Source organism: Felis catus, chromosome B4, assembly GCF_018350175.1.
Source record: "Felis catus isolate Fca126 chromosome B4, F.catus_Fca126_mat1.0, whole genome shotgun sequence".
NCBI classification, from domain to species: domain Eukaryota; kingdom Metazoa; phylum Chordata; class Mammalia; order Carnivora; family Felidae; genus Felis; species Felis catus.
The window spans coordinates 78584277-78608392 of record NC_058374.1 but is presented as its reverse complement, the minus strand read 5'-3'; the positions used below and the strand labels follow the sequence as shown (position 1 = coordinate 78608392).

Below are 24116 nucleotides of genomic sequence, written 5' to 3'. Positions count from 1 at the left end.
ATCTGCCCTTCCCCTGCAGCCACCCCATCCCACCCAGCCCGCCAGCCCCAGCTCCATGGAGGGGGGGTGGGGGCGGCTGTGAAGAGCCCCCTCAGGCAGGCAGGTCTCAGGCCCTGGGACGAGCTGGGTGCGTGGTGCCGGGGGAGGGGCGGAAGCATCGCATCATCTAACAGGTTGGTCGGGCTGGGAGGCGTCCCGCCCTCCCGGAGCTAATGAGCACTGTAGGACAGGTGTTTGCTCCTCAGTCCCCAGCCTGCCCTGCCTGCGACCAGAGCCAGCTGCCCGCCACCCCTCAAAGGCTCACTCACACCCCCGTGCCCTCCCGAGTCCCGGGCCCGGGGGCCGCGATGGCCTGCCGCTCCTGCGTCGTTGGCTTCAGCAGCCTTAGCAGCTGTGAGGTGACCCCTGCGGGCGGCCCCCGGCCTGGGACCTCGGGATGGGGCAGCTGCGGAACCCCCGGGCCAGCCTTCAGCTCCCGCAGCCTCACGGGCTGTGGGCCGGCCGGCACCATCCCCAAGGTAACCGTGAACTCCAACCTGCTGGTGCCCCTGGACCTCAAAGTGGACCCAGCCATCCAGCAGCAGAAGAACCAGGAGAAGGAGGAGATGAAGGTCCTCAACGATAAATTTGCCTCCTTGATTGGCAAGGTGAGCAGATGTGGGGGGGGGGGTCCCAAAAACTAAGGACCTTCAGACCTCGGCAGGTGGCTGAGCTCTGTATTTCTGGAGCATCCTGCCCCACCCCTGACCCCAGCCAATGAGGAGCCAGCAAGCTAGGTCTGAGCCGAGAGATGGTGAGGGAAGTCCCTGAGCTATCCTAGCACTGGGGAAAAAGAGGCCCCAGGATGGCTCTAAGGGATGTCTGGATAATGATGTGCTTCATGGCCTGGGGTCACTGACACCAGGGAGGAGCTTAAGTGCGGTCAGAAGGATACCTTCTCATAGGAACAGGTGATGGAGGCGTGCTTGGCCGTCCTACACCAAGGCAGGTGGACAGAGGAGATAAGTCCCCAAGTCCATGCTTCACACCGGGCCTTGGCCCTGCTCAGCTCCTGGGGACGTGCCAGCAGGGCCAAAGGGGCATGTGCGGCCTCCAGAAGGAGGCTTCAGGGTAGGGATGCCGAGGTACCATGTCAGGAGATAAGAATGCAGAGATTGGGTGTTGCGAGTCAGAAGCAGACAGGCAGCCAAGCCTCCCCAGCACCCACGTGAGAGAGGGAGTGAGTCCCCAGCACCCAGACTTCCTAGACCCCACTGCCGCGGCTGGTGTGCTGGTCCGGGGGCACTCCTGTCCATCTCTGCCCCAGGGCAAGGGCTTCAAGAGCTCTGAGAAAGTCCCGTCCACCTCCCAAGCCCACTCCTCATTCACCTCCTCCAGGAGACCTCTCCCGATCAGCCCTCCCTGGGCTCTGCACCCCCTGCCCTGCCCAGAGACGATGATCACAAAAGTAACAGCTGCATTCACCGCTTACTACAGGCCAGCCGCTGTGCTGGAGGCTTCACAGATTTATCTCAACTTCCCTCGACAACCTTATGAACGCAGTCATAATTTTAGGCCCATTTTACAGATGAGGAAAACTCAACGTCTCCCTCCTGCTCAGCAAACCAGAGCCCCATCCTTCTGCCCCTGCCTCCATCCTTCTCTGCACTTGGCCTCCCTGTTTCGGTGCTCCTCTGCACGTGGCTAGTGTCCCCCATCAGGTGGGCGTTCGCGGAGAGGGGCAGAGGGAAGAAAGTAACGGGCATGGAACGCCTGCTTGTGCCCAGCTCTCTGCGGGACCTTTGCAAATATGTGTCCTTTAGCCCACACAGCCACACTCCCCCCGCGGCTCTGTCCCCTGCTGTAAAGATGAGGAGACAGCCGCCCAGAGGTTAAGCCCTGTGCCCAAGGTCACATGACCACCTAGTGTACAGTCTGGACTCGGGTTTGTTTCCCGCCCCCCCCCCGCCCCTCCCCCCACAGCTCATGTGCCCAGACCAGCATTCCCGTGCCCACAGCCGGGGTGGCTGTGGTGGGGTGGGGGGGACGAGGAGGGAAACGACAGCTGGAGAAGGACAACCATCCACTGAGGTGGCACATTCCCTCCCCCGGCCCCCGCCCGGCCGGTTGTGCAGAGTCCCATGCTGCTGGGCCGTGTGCCCTAGGAAAACAGCCTGCTACCCTGGGGAGGCAGGTCCCTGCACAGCCACCTCCTCTCGAAACCCGCTCTAATCCCTTAAAAGGAATGCTTCACGAGCTATGTAATTTGGCTCAGATGGGTGGCTTTTCTCTCTGAACGCCAGGGTTGATATCACCTTATGCCTCTGCCATGGGGACAGGAAAGGTACACAGGCACAGGGAAGGGGCCCAAAGGGTTGGGGTCCTGTGCCCGGGGCCAGGGCGACGCCCTCTAAGGTCTTCAGCAGAACTGGAGCCTCCCAACCCGAGAGCCTTGGCCTTGAGATGGATGTTCTTCAGGGTAGGACGCAAGGAGCCATGGGTGCTAGCTTCTTGGGGACCCTGATCATTGGGGCCAAAAAGCCCCAGCTGGTCCACCGGCTCCCCAGAGAAGGTCTGTGAGCTCAGTCGGTTAGCTCGTGTCCCTTCCCATCTCCTTGTAAAGGCCTCCGGGGCCCAAGGGAAAGCTCCATTTCTGGATTTGAGTCCTGGTGCCACCTCTGACCAGCTGTTCAATCTCAGGCAAATTATTTAACCTCTCTGTTTCTCAGTACACATCTGTGCGGTCGTCTTGTCAGGATCAAATGGGGTAATTTTTGAAGAGCATTTATAAAGCACTTACCATGTGCCAGGTGGGTTCTGTGCATTAAATTAAAAATCACATAAATGGGCCCAACCCAGGGAGCTCTTGAACCCAGGTGGTGCCTTCTAAGCAGGAGCCTGAGGGAAAGAGTGGGGAGAGCTTCGTGGGTAGCAGCACAGCATAGGGCTAGAAGGAAACGTATGGGCCCAGCAGCGAGATGCCATAACCAATGCAAAGGTGGGGGCTCTAGGCAAGGAGCAGGAACAGGCAGAGACCCTCCAGCTTTACATCCCCTCTGGGCCCTCTGAGGCACCAAGAGAAATCAGAGAGCACCAAGGAAGAGAAGGAGGAAGAGGATGGGGGGGGTGACCCCCAGGAGTCGGCCAGGGGTCCCTGGAGCAGTGTTATTTCTTCCATTTGCAGGCTCTGTTTCCTTGAGCAAGCTACTCGCCCTCTCTGAGCTTCAGATTCCCCTGCCTGCTCTGCTCCTGCTCTGAAAGTGGCCCTGAGCTGTGCCCAGCAGGACAGGGACAGATACAGCCCAGAGAGGAGGGGGAGTGAGCAGAGGCAGCAGGGGGGAGAGGAGGCTGAGGCAGGCAGGGAGAGGCATGCTGACCGCCAGCAGAGGCAGCCGGCCAGGCACTCTCACCCTCACATGCAGGCAGCAGAGGGGATGGAGACAGGACAAGAGAAAGGACAGCCAGTAGTACCCCTGAGGGAACCTAAGAGGGGTGGTGAAGTGCCTGGAGACAGAGCCATGGGCACAATGTCTTCCCCAGGCCTGTGGGGCCTCTGGAAGCCCCTGGAGCCACCAACCTGCCTGCACACAGAAGGGCACGAGCCAGTGCTGCCTGGAAGGCAGGGGATGTGACAGCCCCACCTCCCCACCACCACCACCCATGTGGGGAGAAGGACCTGCCAGCCCCAGAGTCACCTCTGTAAGCTCACCCACTGGGGCCGTGAGCTGGGGATCCGAATCCTCCCTCCCCAGAGGCCCCTAGCCGGGAGCTCCAGCCTGGCCTGTTCAGGTTCCTCTACCAACAGGACGTGTCTCCCCACCCTGGCTGGGCCTACTGCTCAGCCGGGCAGTGGAGTTGGGTCACAATGAGTTCTGTGCTGCCGGGCTTCAGTGTCTTCATCTGTAAAATGGGGCGCAGGCAGACCAGGGCTTTGCTCTCCGAGGTCTCTCCTAGAGCTGTCACCTGCGATCTAAGGGTGGGGGGGAGGGGGGGCTCATCCAGAATAGGGAGGAAGGGGAGTAAGAGGTGACTGTTCAGCAGCCTTGACAGGTTAGGGGTAATTAACTGGTTACCTGGCCCTCCTAGGTCTTTGTGGCAGAAAGGGAGGAGCCTTCGGGCAGGGGAGATTCTGGATGGGGGATGAGTTTCCATCCCCTCCCACCGAGACAACGAGAAACCACCCCCCTCCGGAGGCAGCCTGCTCCATTTGTCACAACCAAAAGTGGCCTCTGGCTGGCCTGCCTGGTCACATGTACAGCAAGCGTCTCCCAGCAGGCTCATAGCGAAGCATAGGAAATGGAGGTTAGGCTAAGGGAAGGACTTCCTGGTGTAAAGGGGGTTTTGCTGCTTATGGGTGGAGGAAGGAGCCTCACATCTCTGCTCTCACCTCACCCTCAGTGTAAACACAGGGCTCTGGCTTGTCAAAACAGACGGAAGGTGGAGTGAGCAAATAGCGCCCCCACCAGAGATCCCTTACACACACACACACACACACACACACACACACACACACACACGAGTGGGACCGAAACCTTCTGCGCCTCCGTCCCTCCTGCACCTGTTTGGCTGTGACAACAGCGGACGGCAGGCTCAGGTTGGCTGTAGGCAGAACTTGCCAGAACAAATGGGAGCTAAGAAAGGAAATGACGGCACGGCCTACCGGGCCCCATGGCCCAGTAGCCCAGCTGGTGTTACCTAACACAAATGTCACAGGGGACTTCTCAAGGGTATTACGGTCTCTCAGAAAACCCAAGAAGGTGGGCAGGGCAGAAAGAAAGAGGAGGACCCAGCCGGCACCCAAATTCAAAAGAAACAGGGAGTCCACGAAGGTCCAGAGTGGGCGGGGGCATCAGACGGGCCCGTCTGGGAAGCTTGACCACCAAGTCGCCACGTGATCCTGGACAAGTCGCTTGACCACCCTGGGCCCTCACCTCCTTCTTTATAGGTGATGAGCACAAACCAGCTGATCAAAAGGCTCCTGGCTATGATTCTGGCTCTTTCAGCTATGATTCTGAGAGCTGGTGCCAGCAGTGGTCAGGGGAGCGGCCAGCTACCTGCTTGCGGCTAGAGGGAACGTCACCGGGCTGGTTATCTATCACAGCATCCCCGTGACAACAGCCTGCCTGTCCAGGAGCCAGGCCCCTGGCGTCTCTCCCCGCTGCCCCTGTTTGGGCACCAAGTGGTAGGGATCCCACGAAGGGACCAGGCGGCTCCCAGTCTGACGGGGAGGGTGGTAGGTCTGGACAAGTGAGGAGCAGATGACCTGCGAACCCCGTAAGGAAAGGAAGGGGGGCGTCTTTTGAGCTGTGAGGCTTCCTGCAGGAGGGGTGCCGGGAGCGCATACAGGAGGGGCAGGGATGGCGGAAGAGGAGGGGCAGAGAAAAGCTGGAGCCCCGAGAGGACAGGTAGCCTGGGGGAAAGCCGGGGGCCCCCTCAGGCTGCGCTGGGCTGGACCGGGTGGAGGGAAGGACAGGAGTCAAGAGGGATCCCGACAGCGCGCGGTGGCTGGGGTGGGAGCCGCGGGAAGCCCTGCATCAGTGTACGAAGGAGGCGGGATGGAGGCGGTTTGAGAGAGGCCGCTGTGCCCAGAGCCTGCCCAGTCGTCACCCTCTTGGCAAAACTGGCCCCAACTAGAGGCAGAAACCAGTCCGGGAAAGGCAGGTGGGTCCCAGGGCCCGCGGCGACTCCAGCAGCAGACAGGGGGCCGCATGTTGTAGGGGGTAAAAGATCCTAAACCCCAACCGCCTGGATTCCACACCTGGCTCTGCCGCTTGCCAATTTTGTGACCTTAACCTCTCTGTGAAGTGTGGCGGAAGATAACCGTACCCAGCCCGTCAGGTTGCTAATGAAGCAAAGATGCCAAGCACATAGAACAAGGTTCCAGCACACAGTGGGGGCCGCGGAAACATTAGCTAGTAGGACTGTTCCAAAGCGCCTCCCCGGCTTCCTCTCCCACATAGCCCCAAGAGACGGCCAGGGCAGGCCATCGCATCCCCAACTTCTAGCTGGGGAAACTGAGGCTTGGAGAGGCTACAAGTCCAAAGTTGTCGAGAGGATTAGCATTTCAGTACTAACCAGGCCCTCCCCTGCTGAGTTTCCAAGGCAAGATGAGACTAGGCTTGTCAGGTGGGGGGTGGGGGGGGGACGGCAGACGGGCCTCTGACACCCTACGTTCCCTGGGTCTCCCACCCAAGCCCCAGGCGGGCGTGGAGGGCCTCTCACATCATTGGCACATTCAGCCCCTTCCCTCCTCTCTCCGACCCCGCTCCTCCCCTAGGAAATCTTTGCTAATTGGCCCCGCCTCTCTCTGATGCCTCACCTTATCTCTCCATCTTCTGTTGGAACCATCAGTAAGTGGAGATGTGATCTGAATGTGCCGAGTGGGGCGAGCACAGAGCAGATGAGCCACCACTGTGCAGGGAGGCCCCCATGCGGGCAGGCGAGCTGGCCCTGGGCGCCCGCGCACAGCCTGTCTGCACCCGACCCTCACACCGCTGCTCCCCTGTTCTTCCAGGTGCAGGCCCTGGAGCGGCGCAACCAGCTGCTGGAGACCCGCTGGCACTTCCTGCAGGGCCAGGACTCCGCCACCTTCGACTTCGGGCACCTCTATGAGGAGTACCAGGGCCGGCTGCAAGACGAAGTGCACAAAGTGAGCCAGGAGCGGGCCCAGCTGGAGGCCAACCTGCTGCAGGTGCTGGAGAAAGTCGAGGAGTTTCGAATCAGGTAGGGCGCGCCTTACAGGGGCCGGGGGCAAGGACTGATGGGGTGGGGGGGTGGGGGGCAACCTGCACTCAGACGCAAGGGCCAGGGCACCAAGCCACGAAAAGAGAAGACTTCCTTGAAGAACATTCCCTTCCTAAGACTGACTGACCGAGGACGTACTATATGGCAGCCAGCATTCTAAATATTGGGAGGATATGACAGTGAACCCACAGCAACCTTTCCAAACGGTGGCCATGCAACAGAGTCAGTCTTGCACTGGCTGACCGCTAAGCACCCGGGCACCATCGCAGCCCCTGTCCCCTATCCCCTCCTCTTCTGCCCGTAAACACGCTCGCTCTCGCCCACACATCCCACTGGCAATGGGAAGTGGTCACCAGCTAGAGCGACAGATGGGCTCCTGCCTGGGATACGGTTTGGAAATTCGATCTCGGTGGGGGCTGGAAAGGGAAGCAGGTGCAGGCTGGAGGCAGACACGGCGGGGTTTGGTGGAATAAAGAAACAATCCCCGGGGCGCCTGGGTGGCTCAGTCAGTTAAGCAGCCGACTTCGGCTCAGGTCATGATCTCACAGTCTGTGAGTTCGAGCCCCGCGTCGGGCTCTGTGCTGACGGCTCAGAGCCTGGAGCCTGTTTCGGATTCTGTGTCTCCCTCTCTCTGACCCTCCCCTGTTCATGCTCTGTCTCTCCCTGTCTCAAAAATAAATAAAACGTTAAAAAAAAAATTTTTTTTTAAAAAAAAGAAACAATCCCCTGTAGGTGACACGTGCCTGACCTCAGTGGTCACCTTGCGATCTCAAGAGACGAGGGAGCCCCAGCCCCAGTCTGCGAGACGCTTATGGACCGAAAGGGGCTCCCTCTTTGCCTCCATCCCCTCACTAGGTCCGCGACCGTGGGCAAGTTGCTTAACGTCCACACCTCATTTCCCCCTGTCTGGAGGGGTGATGGTGATGCTGAACCAGCCTGAGCCTGGTGTGAGAAGGCAGGGGGCTCATCATGGTGCCCGGCAGCGAGACATGCCAAGTCTTCTGTCCCCTAGAAGGCTGAAGTGGCCGTCACACGGTAGTGACCTTGACACAGGTTTGCTGAACCGAACTGGGCAGTCTGGAAAGGCAGACCAGGCGCTTGGGTAACTCAGAGGGGAGGTGACATCTTTGACCAGATAGTGGGCAGGGATTCCAGGACGAGGGAGGCTGAGACAGAGCAGAGAGGCACCCCTTCCTGTGGTCTGGTCTCCTCTGGAGGAGGGGGGGTGGGGCAGGAGGCTCCTGAACCCCTCCCCTCACCTCCTCCAGCACTTGGCCCAGCCCCAAAGCCTTGCCAACCCAAGGCGAGGCCTGCAGTCTTGGGAGAAGCCAGCCAGGTGGGGCTGGAGCATAGAGCACCCTATCGGGAGTCCAAGGGTCTGGACTGTGGCTCAGCTCTCCCACCACCTCTCCGTGTGACCTCCCCTGCTCAGGCCATATTCAGAGGAGATGCTCACATGGGAAGCTCTCCCCATTCTAGAGGCCTCAATTTCGTCATCTATCAATCTAGATGGAACTTTCTGGCCAACAGGCATGATCTGCAGGCCTGGCCAGGGCTCATCCTCATGGTTCAGCCCCTTTGTGGCCTAGGGGCCACCTATCCCCAGCCCTGCCCTACCAGTTCCTATGGAAACCCATAGAAACCCTCACTGCCCATTCTGGGCTGCCTGGCTTCAATGTCTGACCATGATGAGGAGAACAGGGTCGGCATACCAGAACCCAAGACTCTATTCACTGATATCTAGCCAGTCTTCAGCCCCCAGAGAATCAGAGAATGGCCGGATGGGGGGCTTGGATCTTCCCTTCATGGGGAAGGAAACACAGGCCCAGAGAGGGCAGGAAGTTGTCCTCAGTCACACAGCCATGCATGCTAAGTCCCATGTCTAACCCCAGCCAGCCGCGGTACAAGGCCTGCTCCTGTGAGCCCAGCCAGATCACATCCATGGAGGCGCTTTGTAAGTGGAAGTTCTGTACAAACACTACTTGTTGTTTTAATCTGGCTCAGCCTCCTTGTTTGGCCCGCTGCCCGCCTTCCATCTGCTACCTGAGCTTGCTGTTTGGGCTCAGGGCCTCTCTTCCCCTCTCTGGGTAGGGAACCCACCAGGGTTGAGGGGGATGAGTTTGGAGGGCTTCTCCGGATCCACAGGCCAGAGCCAGGGAAGCTCCAGCCTGGCTGTGCAGAGCCCGGGGGCCCCCAGGAGCCAGGAGATGCCAGGCCAAGCCCTAACAAGGAGGGGTGTGCCCTGCCTCTATAAGGCCGATGAGATCAGCTTCGCTTCTGGAAATAAACAAGTTGGGGGGGGGGGGGCGGGTGCCGGGGTGGGTGTGACAAGCTGAAAAGGGCTGAGAAGGGGTTTGGGAATTGGTGGCTGGCAGACTGGCAGGGGATTGGGAGTGCAGCGGGGGAGATGGCATTTACCCAAGTCTCCATGAGGATGGAGACTTCCAAAAACTTTGATGTAGCCAGGACCCCAAGGATCAGCTAGCTAACTCTTCTATTTATTGAGGATGAAGCAGGGGCCGGGCAAAGCCTCTTGGGAAACCACTTGCCCAAGGCCACACAGCAAGTGACTCAGGGGTACCATGCACAATTGTGCAAGAGGTTCACTGCACAAAAGCATCTGGTTGAGGAGGTGAACTAGGGCTGAAATCCAATGGAGTTGGTGAAGAGGGAGGAGGGAAGCCTATACAAAAGGATGGAAGGGCAGTGAGGAGTAAGGAGGAGGTTTCACACCTCAGAGAACCCCCACTGGACAGCTCTCCCCACGGTCCTGCCCCCCAGGCAGGCAGAACTCTGCTATCCAGATGGGAGGAGAGAGGGAGAGAGCCTTGAGCATTGGGCTTATGTGGAGAGGGCCAGTCAATGAGGGGCTTCTCAGCTTGGGACTTCCTCAGCGGTCACCAAATTTCCAGTGGGAAGTCTGGGAAGGAAGTGCAGAGAACCACCCACACTCCCTCTGCAAAGAGGCCTCCCACGGTTTCTCTCCAGAAATGCTAGAGGCCAAGGCAGACGGGTTGGAGGCCGGGACCTGGCATTAGATAGAGCAGAGCTCCGGTAATAATAATAGCTTTAGCCGGTACCGTGCACTTGGTAAACACTCCATGTATTAACTTATATAACCCTCGTGACATCACAATTATCATGACCGAGGCGCGCAAGCAGCTTCTTCAAGGTCACGTGGCTAGGGAGCGAGGAGCCAGGATCTGAGCCCCAGCAGTGTGGCTCTGGAGCCCGCTAGCACAGGAAAGAGTGCAAGTAAACTTCCCGGGCTTCCCGGGCTCTGCTGGGCCCCAGACTGCAGGCCCGTCTCCCTGGCCCACCCTCCTCCCCACCCCCACGACCTGCATCCTAAGAGCCCCCCTGCCCTGCAGACAGACTCTCGGAAGCCAGGGCAGTGTCTGGGGAGCCGGCGTGTGCTCAGCACACGGAGTTTCAGAGACCCCGTGCCCAGCGGGCTCTTGTCGGCTTGGGTCCACTCCCCTGGGTGTCTCAGGGAGGCTGGTGGAAAAGAGGGGGCCAGCCAGCTGCTGTGGGCAATGGGTGACGCTGCTGCCTCCGTGAGGTCAGGGACCTGGGAAGGCGGGCGGCTGTAATTAGAGCCGCCAGTGATTCAGGCATTCCCTGGGGAGGAGGGATGAAAACAGGAAGCGCAGAATCCCCACATCCACCCATCACCCTCAGCCCCAGGGGCCAAGATTAGAGGCAGGGGTTCAGATCAGTGACCCAGAGATCCCGTCTCCCATCCAGCAACGTTCTTATTCCAAACACAAGGTGGGCCTGAGTAAGGAGGAGACAAATCTAAGAAGAGAGAGAACCCACCTGCGTTGAGTTCTGACTCTGCAATATCTGTCATGCATCAGGGGTGGGCTTGGTCCAACCCCCACACGTGCACACACATGCAACCCCACCCCTGATAGACAGGCGAGCCGAGGAAGGAGGGCTTCACCTGCCCAAGAGCACACTGTGGGTCCCTCTGGCCGCAATGTCCACACTCTCCCGTCCAGAGGGACCATGATGGAATGGTGTCCTACCAGCGAGCAAAGCAGACGAGGTGGAGGGAGAGGGGGAGCGGTGAGCGGGCATCTTGGAGCAGACTTGACCGAAGGCACAGCTTGCTGGAAATGGAGGTTCTTGGGGGGAGGAGATAGGGAAAAGAGGAGAGAACAAAGTTAGGATGAAAGGGTGCTGTGCAATCCAGAGAGGCTTCCTGAAGGAGGCGGATATGAGGAAGAGCCGGGAAGGGGGACAGATGCCCCCGGGAGAGGAGTGGCTGATCATCTGGAAGGAGCGCGAGAATGGGGAGCAGACGTGCCTGCCTCCCCGGAGCCCGCACCACGTGTCATGGGCCTAGAAGGGATGTGTCACAGAAGATGAGGGGCTACATCCACCTGAGGCCAGGGCCGCTTTTTTTTCCAATTGGCACAAGGCACCGAATGGGACAGCAGAGGCCCTGAGCCCCACTGAGGAGAGTTCATCGTCCCCCGAGTTCCTGCCACATGCGGCTGAACGGCCTCTCTCTCTCTCTCTTTCTCTCTCTGCCGCTGCCTCGCCCCCCCCCCATCCCAGGTATGAGGATGAGATCTCCAAGCGCACAGACATGGAGTTCACCTTCGTCCAGCTGAAGAAGGTAGCCTATGCTGCATGTCCCAGGGGCTCCTTCCCCGTGGACCCTCCGCCCTTGTCCCCTGAGGATCCCCCAGCAAAGCCCTCAGAGGCTTGAGTCCCGGGACCATAGACAGACACCGATATCTGTCCTCACCCTGCTGCTTCCCCCCGGCACTAAGCCAGGGCCCCCCTGGGAACCACCCCCAGCTCCCTCAGGATGGGCACCCCTCTCCCGCCCTGGGACGCCGCCCTCCCGCATCACTCACCACTGCTCCCACCCTCAGGACCTGGATGCGGAGTGTCTCCGGCGGACCGAACTGGAGACCAAATTAAAAGGCTTGCAGAGCTTCGTGGAGCTGATGAGAAACATCTACGAGCAGGTGAGGAAAGGGGGCCAAGAGCTCGGGGGAGGGAAGGGCGGCCAGCAACAATTTCCTCAACCCCTTCCTGCACCGCGGTCAATAATCCCACGTGTCCCCACATCACTCATTTCGTGGAGCACAGGCAGGTTCCCAAGAGGCCTCTCTCTCAAGGAGACCCTGTTCCTTGGAGTGTGCTGGTGTGCGGAGGGCATGTGGGGGACCGGTGCATCCAGGCAAGGGTTGGGAAGTGGCCTTAGGGGCAGAGAACCAGGGGGCCTTGACCAGCTGTCCTTATGGAACTGATCTCTTCCCATCGCTGCAGCCTAAATGGCGGGCACCCCCAGGCCCAGGTCTGAGAGGCACGCACTTCCCCCTCCCCTGTTTTGGGCTGAGGCAGAGAAGACCTGTAGTCAGATCCTTTGGTTCCCAGACAACGCTGGCTTCTGCCGGAACAAAAATGACCCAGGAAACGCAGACAGGGGAGCCTCCAGATCCCTTCTGATTTGTCCCGAAGTCCTCAGCTGAGCCTGGGGAGAAAACGGCCCCCGCAAGGCCGAGGGCACGGCCCGTGCGGTCAGCAGATGGGCCCTGCTGCTGGCCGGGGACGCTGGCCCGTCCGCGCCACTCTGCCTCCAGGGCGTCCTCTGGGACAGATGTTCTCCTCCCCACCTGCCCAGCCCATGAGCCCGGCCCATGACTAGGAATACACCTGGGCGTTGCCAGAGGCACACCCACCCACCTTCTTGGTCCGTGCTCCATGTGGATTTAGCAGCTCTTGGACCCCAAATCCTGACTCTTCATTTTTTCCCCCCCATTCCTGTGCCTTTGGGCAAATTATTTCTCCTCCCTCTGCCTCAGTTTTTTCATCCGTAAAATGGGCTGAGTCATAACACAGGGCCCATAAGGTTGCGCTGATTATTCAATGCAGTCATCCAGGTAACAAATGGCCTTGGCAAGCCTGCCGGGCCCCTAGCACCGATATCACAGCAGTGGGCACGATGGGCAAAGTCCACGCTCTCGGGGGCTACCTGAGAGCTAAGAGGGGACAGGTAACCCGCCAGTGAACAAACATGTGAGCGAGATCGTTTGGGAGGGTGAAAAGTGCCAGGCTGCAGAAAGCCAGATGTGGCAGTGCTGGAGAGGGAGGGGAAGGTCAGGGATGGGAAGGGGGGCGGGGTCTCAGCAGAGGTGTGAGTGAGCGAAGGCCCCCGCTGGGGAGGTCCGGCCCAGGGGAGAGCTCAGTGGGTTTCGTGCAGAAGATCTGTGTAAAGCACCGAAGACATGAGGGGTCTGGTGAGGAAGGGGAGAGGGAGAAGTGGCTGTGGCTAGGACGGAGCGGGCAGGGGTCGGCTCACACGGGGGCTCGGCCCCCGAGCCGGAGTTTGGAGCTCATTCTAAGAGCGCCGGGCGGCTCCCGGGGGGGGGGGGGGGGCACTGGGAGGGGTGGTACAGAGAGGGGAGGGGTCTGGCCTGTGCCGTCACGAGACCGCCGTGCACGCGGGGGTGCTCAGTGCGCATGGCAATTGTTAGGGCGAGGTGCCTAGTCGGCGTCGGGTCGTGACGTCCGCGTGTCCACGGACTGCCGCAGGCTAAGAAGGCAACACTGACCCTGCGCTCCAAACTCTCCCCACGCCCGTGGGCCTCTAAGCTGGCACTCACAGAAATAGAACGCGAGCCACGTATGTGATTGTTTTTCCAGTAGCCACATTTAAAAAAAAAAAGAAGCGGAAAAATTTAATTTTAATAATACGATTCATTCGGCCCCGTATATCCACAATGTGATTATTCAGCATGTAATCGATACAAAAAAGTAAGAGGCTGTTTTGCATTCTGTTTCTCATGCAACAGCTCATCTCCCTTCTGACTAGCCACATTTCAAGGGCGGGCTACCACACGTGGCTAGTGGCTACCCCAAGGGGTCAGGCAGGTCTAAGCAAAGGGAGGTGCCAGCCACAGCTGGCTCAGGGGGCAGAGAGTTTTGACTTTGAGCAGACACCAGATCAGCAAAGCACGGCTACAGAGGCGCCTGGGTGGTTCAGTCGGTTAAGGGTCCGACTTCGGCCCAGGTCATGATCTCACGGTTCGTGGGTTCGAGGCCCGCATCGGGCTCTGTGCTGACAGCCCGGAGCCTGGAGCTTGCTTCCAATTCTGTGTCTCCCTCTCTCTCTCTCTGCCCCTCCCCTGCTCACACTGTCTCTCTCTGTCTCTCAAAAATAAATAAATGCAAAAAAAAAAAAAAAAGCGTGGCTATGTAGCCCACCTCTGCATTTCAGAAAACAGGCCTTCCCTCTCCCAACACACACACACACACACGCACACACACACACACACACACAGGCCAGGAAGCCTCAAAAGCGGATGACCAGGGGCTGCTCTGGGCCTCATCTATACACTGCAGCTGCCTGGGCAGCCCTCTGCCCCTCACCTCCGGGGAGATTAGCCGATCTACTGACAACCCCCTGCAGGCAGGCGCCCCTCCTAAAATGCCGACAAAGAGAAACTGATGGGTCTAAGTTGATTTGGTGCCTGCCTGCCTTCATGGTGCCAGGGAGGCTGCTCCAGGAATATAGGCTGCTTTGCCTCCGGACATTTCACCCCGGTTTCATCACCTATCACAACAACCGTATGGTTAGCTACTGTTTATTGAGAAACTACTATATCCCAGGCACTGTGCTAAGTGCTTTCCAGGTGTAATCTCATTCACTCCTCACAGCAACCCTATAAAGGTAGGCATGATGATTAAGAGAGCACAAACTTTAGAGCAGCTTGGATTTGAATCCTGGCTCAGTAATTATGTGAGCTCCAGCACGTTCTTTTATCTCTCTCTAGACCCCAATTTCCCTATCTATAAAATGGGAAAATAATAGAGCCTAGCTTACTGGCCTGTTGTGAGGATCTATTTTGTTACTATACGCTAAAGCAGGGGCGCCTGGGTGTCTCAGTCGGTTAAGCGCCGACTTCAGCTCAGGTCGTGATCTCGCGGTTTGTGAGTTCGAGCCCCGCGTTGGGCTCTATGCTGACAGCTCCGAGCCTGGAGCCTGCTTAGGATTCTGTGTCTCCCTCTCTCTCTGCCCCTCCCCTGCTCACACTCTCTCTCTCTTTCTCTCTCTCTCTCTCTATCAAAGATAAATAAACATTTAAAACTCACATATATATATATATATATATATATATATGCTAAAGCAGTCAGAACAGTATCTGGTATATGGTAAATATTAAATGTTAGCTGGTTTCGGTTCTACAATTACACCCATTTTACAGATGAGAACGTGGAGGCTCAGAGAGGTTTTAAAAAACCTGGCCAGGATCGCACAGCTAGCAAGAGGTGGCAGCGTTCAGAGCCCAGTGCCATTAAGCACTCTATTTTACTGAGCGGCAGTCAATTACCCCCCAGCAGAGTCACCGCCTCCCCTGACGCGGGAACCACAAAGAGGGTCGTCTTTAGAGAAGCTCTAAACTGCACATTGGCTCACTTGTTGCCAACTTGGAGGTGCACATGCTCTGTAGGGCCCATTCCGTGGCGGCTGCCTGCACACAGCCTGCATTGTTAGGTCCTCTGCAGCCCAGCAGGGCCCAGCGTGTCGGAACAGGTCTACAGATGTTCTGCACCCTCCGTTTCCTACTTCTGTTTACCGAGCTCATGCTTACTCTGCCTCTTTCCAGAAAGGGACTGAGTCTGCGCCATCGGCTCTGTTTTGCCGATCCCTTCTCCCTCCCTCCCGACAGTGCGTTCTGACAGTGCCCTGGCCTCTTCCTGGCCCGTGACAAGGGCCAGCTCCTGCCTGAGCTAGAGGGCTTTACATGAAACTTCCTATGCCCACTGACCGCCCCCGCCCCACAGCGTGTTGACCAAGGAAGCCCCAAAGCTGCATTCCCGAAACCATCCACAGCCAAGCCCTGGCTGGGATACTGGTTCCAGGTGGGCAATGTCAGCCTCCAGTGGTGACCTGGGAACAGCAGAGGTGGGACATGGGTCTGTAGGGACCATCAAGCTTATTCTGACAAAGGGGTGGGGCTTCCCCCTGCTTTTGCCCAGAGATCTTTGTTAAGTGCATTTGAAGAGCAATGAAAATCCTTCATCAGGAGACTTCAAGGGGCAGCTGGCCATCAGGCTCAGGGTCCTGCCAGCTCCGGGATGGGGACAGGTTGCCCCCAGCGGGCCTTCTGTACACCCACCACTGCCTTAAGCTTCCTTATGCACGTTCCTTGTCCCCCGGGAGGCCGGCGGGTGAGATTGGGCAGCCAGCAGACAGGGCCGGGGGGTGCCTTCCTCCTCTGGTCTCCAACCTCTCTGTGCATAAAGACAGACCGAGGCTCAGGAGGGGGCCCGAAGTCAGCAACGAAGGTCAGAATATGGTCACGAGACAAAAACTGAACGTGGATCCAAGCAGGCCTCACCAACTGCCAGTTTTCAGGAAATGCAGGGGGCACGGGAGCGGGTTTAACACCAGCACATGGAGCAATCAGTAAAATCCAGACTGCGGGGCTCGCTACAAGGCAAGCAACCCAGTGTTTTCAATAAGAATAGCGAGGCGACTGGGTGGCTCAGTCGGCCAAGTGTCCGACTCTAGGTTTCAGCTCATGATCTCATGGTTCGTGAGTTCGGGCCCCACGCCAGGTTCTGTGCTGACAGTGCGGAGCCTGCTCGGGATTCTCTCTTTCTCTGCCCCTCCCCCACTTGCTCTCTCTGTCTCTCTCTCAATAAAAGTAAGTAAATAAACTTAAAATTTTTTATTTAAATAAGAAAAATAGCAAAAGAGAGAGAGACAGAGACAGAGCGAAAGTTGGAAGGGTATCTATAGAATAAGAGAGACTTAGAGACATATGGCCCAACTGCACTAGAGGGACCTTCTTTAGATCCTGATTCAAACAAGCGAGCAAGACAGAGAGAGGGAATATATATATCTCAGAAAAATGGGAACACGGACCAAAATTTGCTGACTGAGGCAAAGGTCAAGGGTGAACTGTGAATGCCAGTAGGAGTAATTGTGCCGTCTGTGCCCCCACGCCCTCCCTCCCCCCAAGTGAGCCCCACCCCTGCCTCCCAGGGGGCCCGCCCCCCTCCCTGCCACCTGACTCACTCTGTCTGTACAATGCTGGCCACGGACCCTCGCTCCTCCTTCCCGCACCAGCCCTGCCCAGGCCTGGGTTGTTCCGCACCTCCAGGGGAGGTGGCCCAGGGCCTGAAAGGTGACACCTTGCAGCCCCTTATGAAGACCCCTGTCCCCACCTGCCTCTCTCTACGTACCCCTGAGCATTCAGGCCGGAAGCTGTCAGGCTGCAGCCTGGGGCTAGAAAGATAGACTGGCTTCCGCCCCTGTCCCTGCCTGCCTCTCTAGGGGAGCTTAGCTAGAGCAGCAAGGGCTCTTGGAAAGCGGTCTGCACCCACGGCTGTCTCCATAACCTCTCTGTGCCGCATTCTCTTTCCTGTCTGTGATCTGGGTCCCGCCAGCCTGGCGAGGATGAAATGTGAGGTCTGGAAAGCACTTAGCGCACAGACTGGCCCGTAATAAGCCCCCCGAGAGCTGTTACCACTTCCAGGGGTCTCTGAAGATGTGGGCTGGCGTTTCCTTTTTTTTTTTTTCTTCTCTGACAAAGTGAGGGAGCAAGGGCAGAGGGAGAGAGAGAATCCCAAGCAGGCTCCACGCTGATGGTGGGGCTCAGTCCCACGAACCGTGAGATCATGACCTGACCTGAGCCGAAATCAAGAGTCCGACGCTCAACCAACCGCACCGGGCTGGCATTTTCGAAGCAGAGGAAAGGACAGAGAGGAGGAGGAAAGAAGGACCCTAAAAGATGGGGAGAAAATGAAAATATCGAGGCTAAATTGTGTTGTCGTGGGCAAGCTCCTCAGCCAGATTGGGGGCGGGGCAGGTTGTGGCAAGTCCCTGGGGTGACTCTGAAGTCACCTCGGCCTCTGCCCCTGGCAGGGGAGCAAGGAGGACAGTTTTGTCAGCCTCCAGCCCTATTCCCGCCTCTCATCATTCACGGGCTCCCATTCCAATACTTATTCAACAAACAGTGTTCACTTCCAGATGTGGGGGGTGGGGTACAGAGAGGGCAGTGGCTCCCCAGGCCCTTGGGGAACTCCCATCCAGAGGGGGAGGCCAGGCTGCATTACCACTGAGCCATGACAGAGTAGAGGGGCCACAGCCCCCCCCCACCAGGCATCCCGGGCCTTTGCCCCATCAGCCAGGAGCAAAGTGTCCCACCCTGGGAGAGGTGGGGACACTGAAGAGAAATTGGCTTTCAAGATGAGCCTCTGGAGCCAGGAGTCCCTCACTGCCCTGTCCCCTCTACCCAGAGAGGGAGGTGACACTGGGTGAGCAGGGGCAGCGAGCTGCTTCCCAAGAGTCAGAGCTGGGGGCAAGTGGCCGAGAGGCGCCCATCACTGGGTCATCCCTCCGGGAGGCACAGAGAGTCACTCTCCACTCACCCTGGGGACGCAGGGACCACGGGGGACTATGGCTGGCTGCGGGTGTGGTCCACCTCCACCAGCCCTGAGCCCACGCGTCTGTGCCCGGCCAGGAGCTGAAGGACCTGACAGCCCAAGTGAAGGACGTGTCGGTGACCGTGGGCATGGACAGCCGCTGCCACATTGACCTGAGCGGCATCGTGGAGGAGGTGAAGGTCCAGTATGATGCCATTGCGGCCCGCAGCCTGGAGGAAGCCGAGGCGTACTCCCGGAGACAGGTGCGGGGCTGACTGAGCTGGGCAGGGAGGGGCTGAAGTCACCATCAGCTCTGTGCACTGACAGTCTGTGAGAGGGACGTGGGGAGCACAGGGGCGGCACAGCCGGTTCACGGGCAGGTGTGGACAATGTGAGAGCCCAGCACTCCAGCACTGCCGGCCGAGAGCTGATGCGCTGGGGGACAGGTCACGGTCGACGCCCTCCAGAAGCCACCCAGTAACACCAGGCCAGGGGTGGGTCCGGCCAGAGTCAGGCGTGGAGGGGGTAGGAGGGCGAGGCTGGCCTGGGAGTGGTGGCTGCAGAGGAAGTGGAGCTGGGGAGGGGGGCGCTGGTAAGAGAGAAAGGGAGCAGCAAGGGGCAAGGGCACAGGGAGGGATGCAGTGAGCTGCCCCTCACTGCCACCTCCTCCGCGCCCTCCAGCTGGAGGAGCGAGCCGCCTGCTCAGCTGAGTTTGGGAACAGCCTCCAGAGCAGCCGCAGCGAGATCGCTGACCTCAACGTGCGCATCCAGAAGCTTCGATCCCAGATCCTCTCCATCAAGAGCCATGTGAGTATCTTGAGGCCCCTCCTGGGGGTGAGGCAGGGAGGAGTGCAGGGGCACACATTCTCTCACCCTCACGCACGGACACACGCAGACACACACTCACACGCTGAGAGCATGCAAAGCCCTGGGCAGGTCACTTAGCAACTCTGTGCCTCAGTTTCCTCACCTGTCCTAAGATGGCTGTGAGGATCACGTGAGCATTGCATGTAAAGGTGCTCTGTAAACTGGCCAGCGCCGTGGGAACGGTGCAGAGCACCAGCACAAATACCCAGAACCCACCTCCTCCCTCCCAGGCCTCTGGCCAATGATACAGAGAAGAGAGCGGACGCCCGAGCCCAGCGTCCAGCCAGGACAAGCCTTAGAGCAAGTGCTGCCCTCTCAAGACAGCTGAGACCGGCTCCCGGGGTGGGGAGGTGGGGGGGGGGAGGCTGCAGAACTTCCCTCTCTCGTGGCCTCCGGAAAGGGTCTCCTTAGGTCTAACTGGACTCCCTCTTGCCTCAGGGCAACCCGGCACCACACCCAAGAATAAACCGCCACATAGCACTCCCTGCCGTGCATACCTCCCCCTTGGACAGAGGTGGGCTCCCGTCCCACTCTCTCCTCCCGCCCAGGGCTCGCTAACCCCTTCCCCCTGTCGTCCTGGCTGCAGTGCCTGAAACTGGAGGAGAACATCAAGGTGGCCGAGGAGCAGGGGGAGCTGGCCTTCCAGGACGCCAAAGCCAAACTGGCAGAGCTGGAGGCCGCCCTGCACCAGGCCAAGAAGGACATGGCCCGGCAGCTGCGGGAGTACCAGGAGCTCATGAACACCAAGCTGGCCCTGGACATCGAGATCGCCACCTACCGCAAGCTGGTGGAGGGCGAGGAGTGCAGGTGAGGGCTGGGGCTGGCGGGGTGGGGCTGCAGGACGGACTGGACACGGGTCCCACGCAAAGCCAGCCTCCCCTTCCAGCAGGATACGTGAGCCGGGAAGACCTGGGGTCGTGTCCTGGCTCAGCCACTCACAAACTGGGACCTTGGCCCGTTCGTTAAATCCTGTTTCCTTATCTGGAAAAGGAACTGACCGTAACACAGCCTGCAGTGGGGAGGATTGATATGATTCTGCATGCAAATGTCTGTCGTAATTAAGTGCTCAGTTAATGTTAGGTACTTAGTCAGGGGAGAGGAAACAGAGGCCCAGAGAGGACAAACTGGCTAGCCAGGGCCACACAGCAGGCCAGCCCAGGACTGCGAATAACAGCCCAAGAATTGCCCTCCACCTGCCACTCCCCAGGGCCCCAGGCCCAGGGGGGCTTAAGCCACAGGCCCCCTTCACATCCTACCATTTCCCTCCTCCCCCAGGATGGACTTACCTTCTACCGCCATGGTCAGCATTGTGCAGTCCAGATCCAGAACCGGTGAGTCCACTTGCCCTAGGAACCCCTGGTGGGGAAGGGGACACGGTAGGGGGGATGCCCTAAAGGCATCATTTTAAGTGGCTCCCAAACCTCCAGCCCCTTCCCTGCCCCACCCCTTATGTTCCCTGTAGCTGCCTCCAAGTCTGGCCTTTCAAGAGCCCCCTCCCGGATAAAGAAGAACAGAAAAGGCCCTGTGATCCAAATCACCGAAATGTCTGAGAAGTTCCTCTCGCAGGAGTCGGAGGCCTCAGAGTGAGGCAGCTGGACCCCAGGAGCCCAAGTCACCCCCCTGCAGCAGGAGGGACTTAAGCTAGGCTCAAGAAAGCAGCTTGGAGCCTCTAGGTTGGGAGGGGAGGCAAACCTGACTCTGAACGGAACGGAGAAGGGTTCACAGGAGGGCCTGCTTTTTTGTGGGCTGCCTGGGGTGGCACAGGACTGTCGCCGGCTCTTGGGAATCACTCCACTCCATCTCGGTATTGCAGTCCTACCCTTCCAACCTCCTGGCCGGAGGTTTTCCCAACTGGGTAAACTGGTATCAGGGGTCAGTTTTATCACCAGCTCCTTGCTCTTCTGAGGCTCCTCCCCAAACAGAGGGCTCTGACCGAGGAATCTTTGGCCCTTTCGCCCAGCCCTTGCCCTAAACTCGCATCTCAAGCCTTGCCTTGCCTCTGCCCCAGGACTGAGGCGGGTGCCCTCGCTCACCCAGCCCCAGCCAGCCATGAATCAGGGGCTGGTGAGGACTGTTTGGGCACCCTCCCCACATCTGGCGTTCCTGGGTGCTGAGCACCCCCGGGCCCCCCAGAGACCTGACAGTATTAGGGAGTGAAAGGAGGAAGTTCCCCAGGTGTGTGGGCCCTGCGCCCGGGGGTCAGCCCAGACACCTGTGCCTCTTCCCTCCTCCTGTGGGTCCAGTCGGAACTGGACAGGCTGCCCAGCCTGCTCCCGGCTCCTTCTCCAGAAGCTATTCTTGCCATGATAAACCCCCCGCGAGAGGGAAGCCCGATGGCAGCCTGGGACCAAGCAGGAGAATGTGGCCCTCCCCTCTCCTCCCTGACATCCTGCGGTTCACCATCCTGCCCAGGATCCAAGCTCTCTGCACCCCCATCTCCCGCCTAGGTGTTTCCAAGCCTGGAACTTGGCCCTGGTGTGCCAGGCCCTGGAGACCCCTAGGCCCACCCCTATCATGAAACCCTGGGCCATTTCCCATGAATCCCACCTCTCGGGGTCTCTGTTCTCTCCATCAGGCCGATCAGATTGACCCTTCCCTCCTTTGTATCACTGAGGTGCCCAGGAACACCCCCGCACCTGTGGGGTGAGAGCCCCCTCCTCCCACCACGCCCACTCCCCTGCCTACAGTGGGGCCATGAAGAAGGCACAGTCCAGGCAGGTCTGGGAGCTTCTGAGCCCTTCAGATTGGGCGGGGGAGCCCCAGCGACAACCAAAAGGAATTCCGCATCCAAAGAGAAGATCAGGGCTGGGAGGAGCGTTCTCTTTCCTCACCTTGGCTCTCACCTCTGGGGCTCACAGGGGGATCCTGGCGGCTCCAGCCCCCCGGGTCCACGAGCCACCCTCTGTCCTTCCCTCCCTTCTCCCTACCTGCCCTTGCCTCTCTCCACTGCTAGCCTCAGTCTTCCTTTCCTTCATCTCAATTTCCAGGACATGGTCCCCCAAGGCCCCTGCGAGGCCTCAAGGTCCTCCAGCCTGTGGGGGGCGCTGAAGGGCCACTGACTCTCAGGCTGGAGGAAACTCAGACATAGACTCATCCCTGAAGTCCCCAAAGGGTGCTGATTGCTGCTCTTTCTCTGCCTATTTATTGGTTTCCAAGGGAGCAAGTCTTCAGTGGGGATGCAAGGTATATAAAGTATATATATTATTTTTCATAACTTATGTGGCTTTTAACTTATTGCTTCCCTTCCTGTTTCTGCATAGTCAGTGCTATATTTACTATCTGGATAAACAACACATATCCCAGCCACCCCACTGGCTGGCAGACTATCTCGGGGCAGTGCCCCCTTCTCCCTCCAGGGGATGAATAAAATGCTGAGGTTTGTCCGTGGAAAAAGCTGTGTGTCTCTTTTGATCTGTCCTCTCTGGATTGGCCAGTCACTCACTGATCACATAGGTTGACCACAGGACTCTGGGGATTCTCCAATTATGGGGAAAGGGGTCCAGGGACTTAATTATACCTTCAGACCAATGCAAACTTGGACACAAAAAGGTCTCCTGCCCCACCACCCTATAATGAGACTTGCCCAGTGTCGACCTACATTCCTGACACCTCCTGAGGTGTCTAGGCACCACGTGGCCGCCTCAGCAAGCACAGACAATGGGGGATTCCCCCCGAGCTCTTCACCGCGACTGTGGGGGTTGGCACAGCCCAGAATATATTCTGATGGGTACAGGCCTAATCCTGTCAATTCAAATTTTAGATCAACAAACAAGGATTCAAGGACCTTCTCCAAGCCCAGCCCTGCACTAAGGCACCCACAATTGTTCCCCACCCCTCCATCTCAGGAAGCTCACAGTCAAGTCGAAAGATAAGCTATCTACCTAAGATAGCCAGCCCGAACTTCCTAACCAAGTGAGAAGTCCAAGGAACCAGAGAATCAGCACAGGCTTCTTGGAGGAAGAGGGGCTTTAAGTGAGCACAAAGGAGCTAGCTAGATAGAAGGAAGAGCAGGTGTCTCAATGACAGAAACCTTGAGAGCAAAGAAGGGACTTTGAAGCACTCGTGTCCTGGCTCACCCACTCACTGAGACCCCAGACAAGCGGAGCTTCATTTTCCTCATCTGTGAAATGGAGCATAGACCTCCCCTACTCACCAGATAGGGTGTTTGAGGATCTGACAAGATAGCTGTGTTCTTTCCTATCAGGAATACCACATCCTTCATTTCCAGCACTCTGAACTATAACAGGATTGTGAGAAATGTCACTATTATTATAGCACGTGTTGTGGATTAAACCCACTAGTTTGAATACCAAATAACAGGCAAAAAAATGGGCCTCGGGCTGGCCCTCTTGGGGCACAGTACAGCCAGTCCCCCGGACTGGAAGTTCTGAGACTTCTATTCAGGGTTGATCCACTCTTCTGAGGCCCCTGAGGTGTGGGCTCTGCTCTCGAAAGTCAACAGAAGCTGCTGGATAATCCACATTCCCATCTAGGAGAGGTCTAGAACTGAGACTAACTCGCTCCTTACTCTATTCTATTACTTTCTGGATTATGAATTTCTAAATACTAATTTGAATTTCTGGATCTGAATAGGAATTTCAGAGCCAAAAATTATACACACACTTGTTATATATTATATATATATATATATATACACACACTTGTTATATATAATGTATATATATACATTATACATATATGTATATGTATATGTATATACGTATGTATATATATATATACACACACTTGTTATATATAATATATATATGTTATATATATATAATATATATAATACATAATAATATATATAATAACACTTGTTATTTCATTCCTTCTGCTTTCTTTGAATTTATTATTTTTTTTAAGCCATCTCTGTGCCCAACTTGGGTCTCGAATTCACGACCCTGAGGTCAAGAGTCGCATGCTCTACCAACTGAGCCAGCCAGGTGCCCCTGAATTTATTATTTTTACCATTTTCAACTTCTTGCGTTGAATGCTTTAGTTTTCCACCTTTCTTCTTTTTCAATATAAGACTCTTTGAAGACCATAAGTTTGCTTTTAAGAACCATTTTGACTGCTTCCTATTTTCCCATGTAGCATTTTTATCAGCATTTCATTAAAAAAAACAA

The 24116-nt window shown here is 57.5% G+C and overlaps 1 protein-coding gene and 1 long non-coding RNA gene across 5 annotated transcripts; one reads left to right on the top strand and one right to left on the bottom strand.

The window, feature by feature from the left end:
* Positions 1–33: 33 nt before the first annotated feature.
* On the top strand, positions 34–22380 carry KRT80 (keratin 80). Of its 3 annotated transcripts, none has more exons than XM_045061840.1 (9): positions 34–647; positions 6494–6702; positions 11290–11350; positions 11613–11708; positions 18219–18383; positions 18802–18927; positions 19574–19794; positions 20263–20318; positions 20397–22380. In XM_045061840.1, the coding sequence occupies exons 1-9, from the start codon at positions 213–215 to the stop codon at positions 20447–20449; spliced, it is 1422 nt and encodes a 473-aa protein (XP_044917775.1). In that variant the 5' UTR covers positions 34–212; the 3' UTR covers positions 20450–22380. The 3 variants fall into 3 exon arrangements, with proteins under 3 accessions (XP_044917775.1, XP_019690532.2, XP_003988778.3); XM_019834973.3 differs by having other exon boundaries at positions 36–647; positions 20415–22380; XM_003988729.6 differs by having other exon boundaries at positions 37–647; positions 20450–22380.
* On the bottom strand, positions 9806–13125 carry LOC109501583. 2 transcript variants are annotated; one of them, XR_006600723.1, is made up of 5 exons: positions 12430–13125; positions 12095–12217; positions 11595–11698; positions 10670–10853; positions 9806–10521 (listed from the first exon to the last, which is right to left on the bottom strand). It is a non-coding gene; the product is annotated as an uncharacterized LOC109501583 (long non-coding RNA). The 2 variants fall into 2 exon arrangements; XR_006600722.1 differs by having other exon boundaries at positions 9806–10853.
* Positions 22381–24116: the final 1736 nt, after the last annotated feature.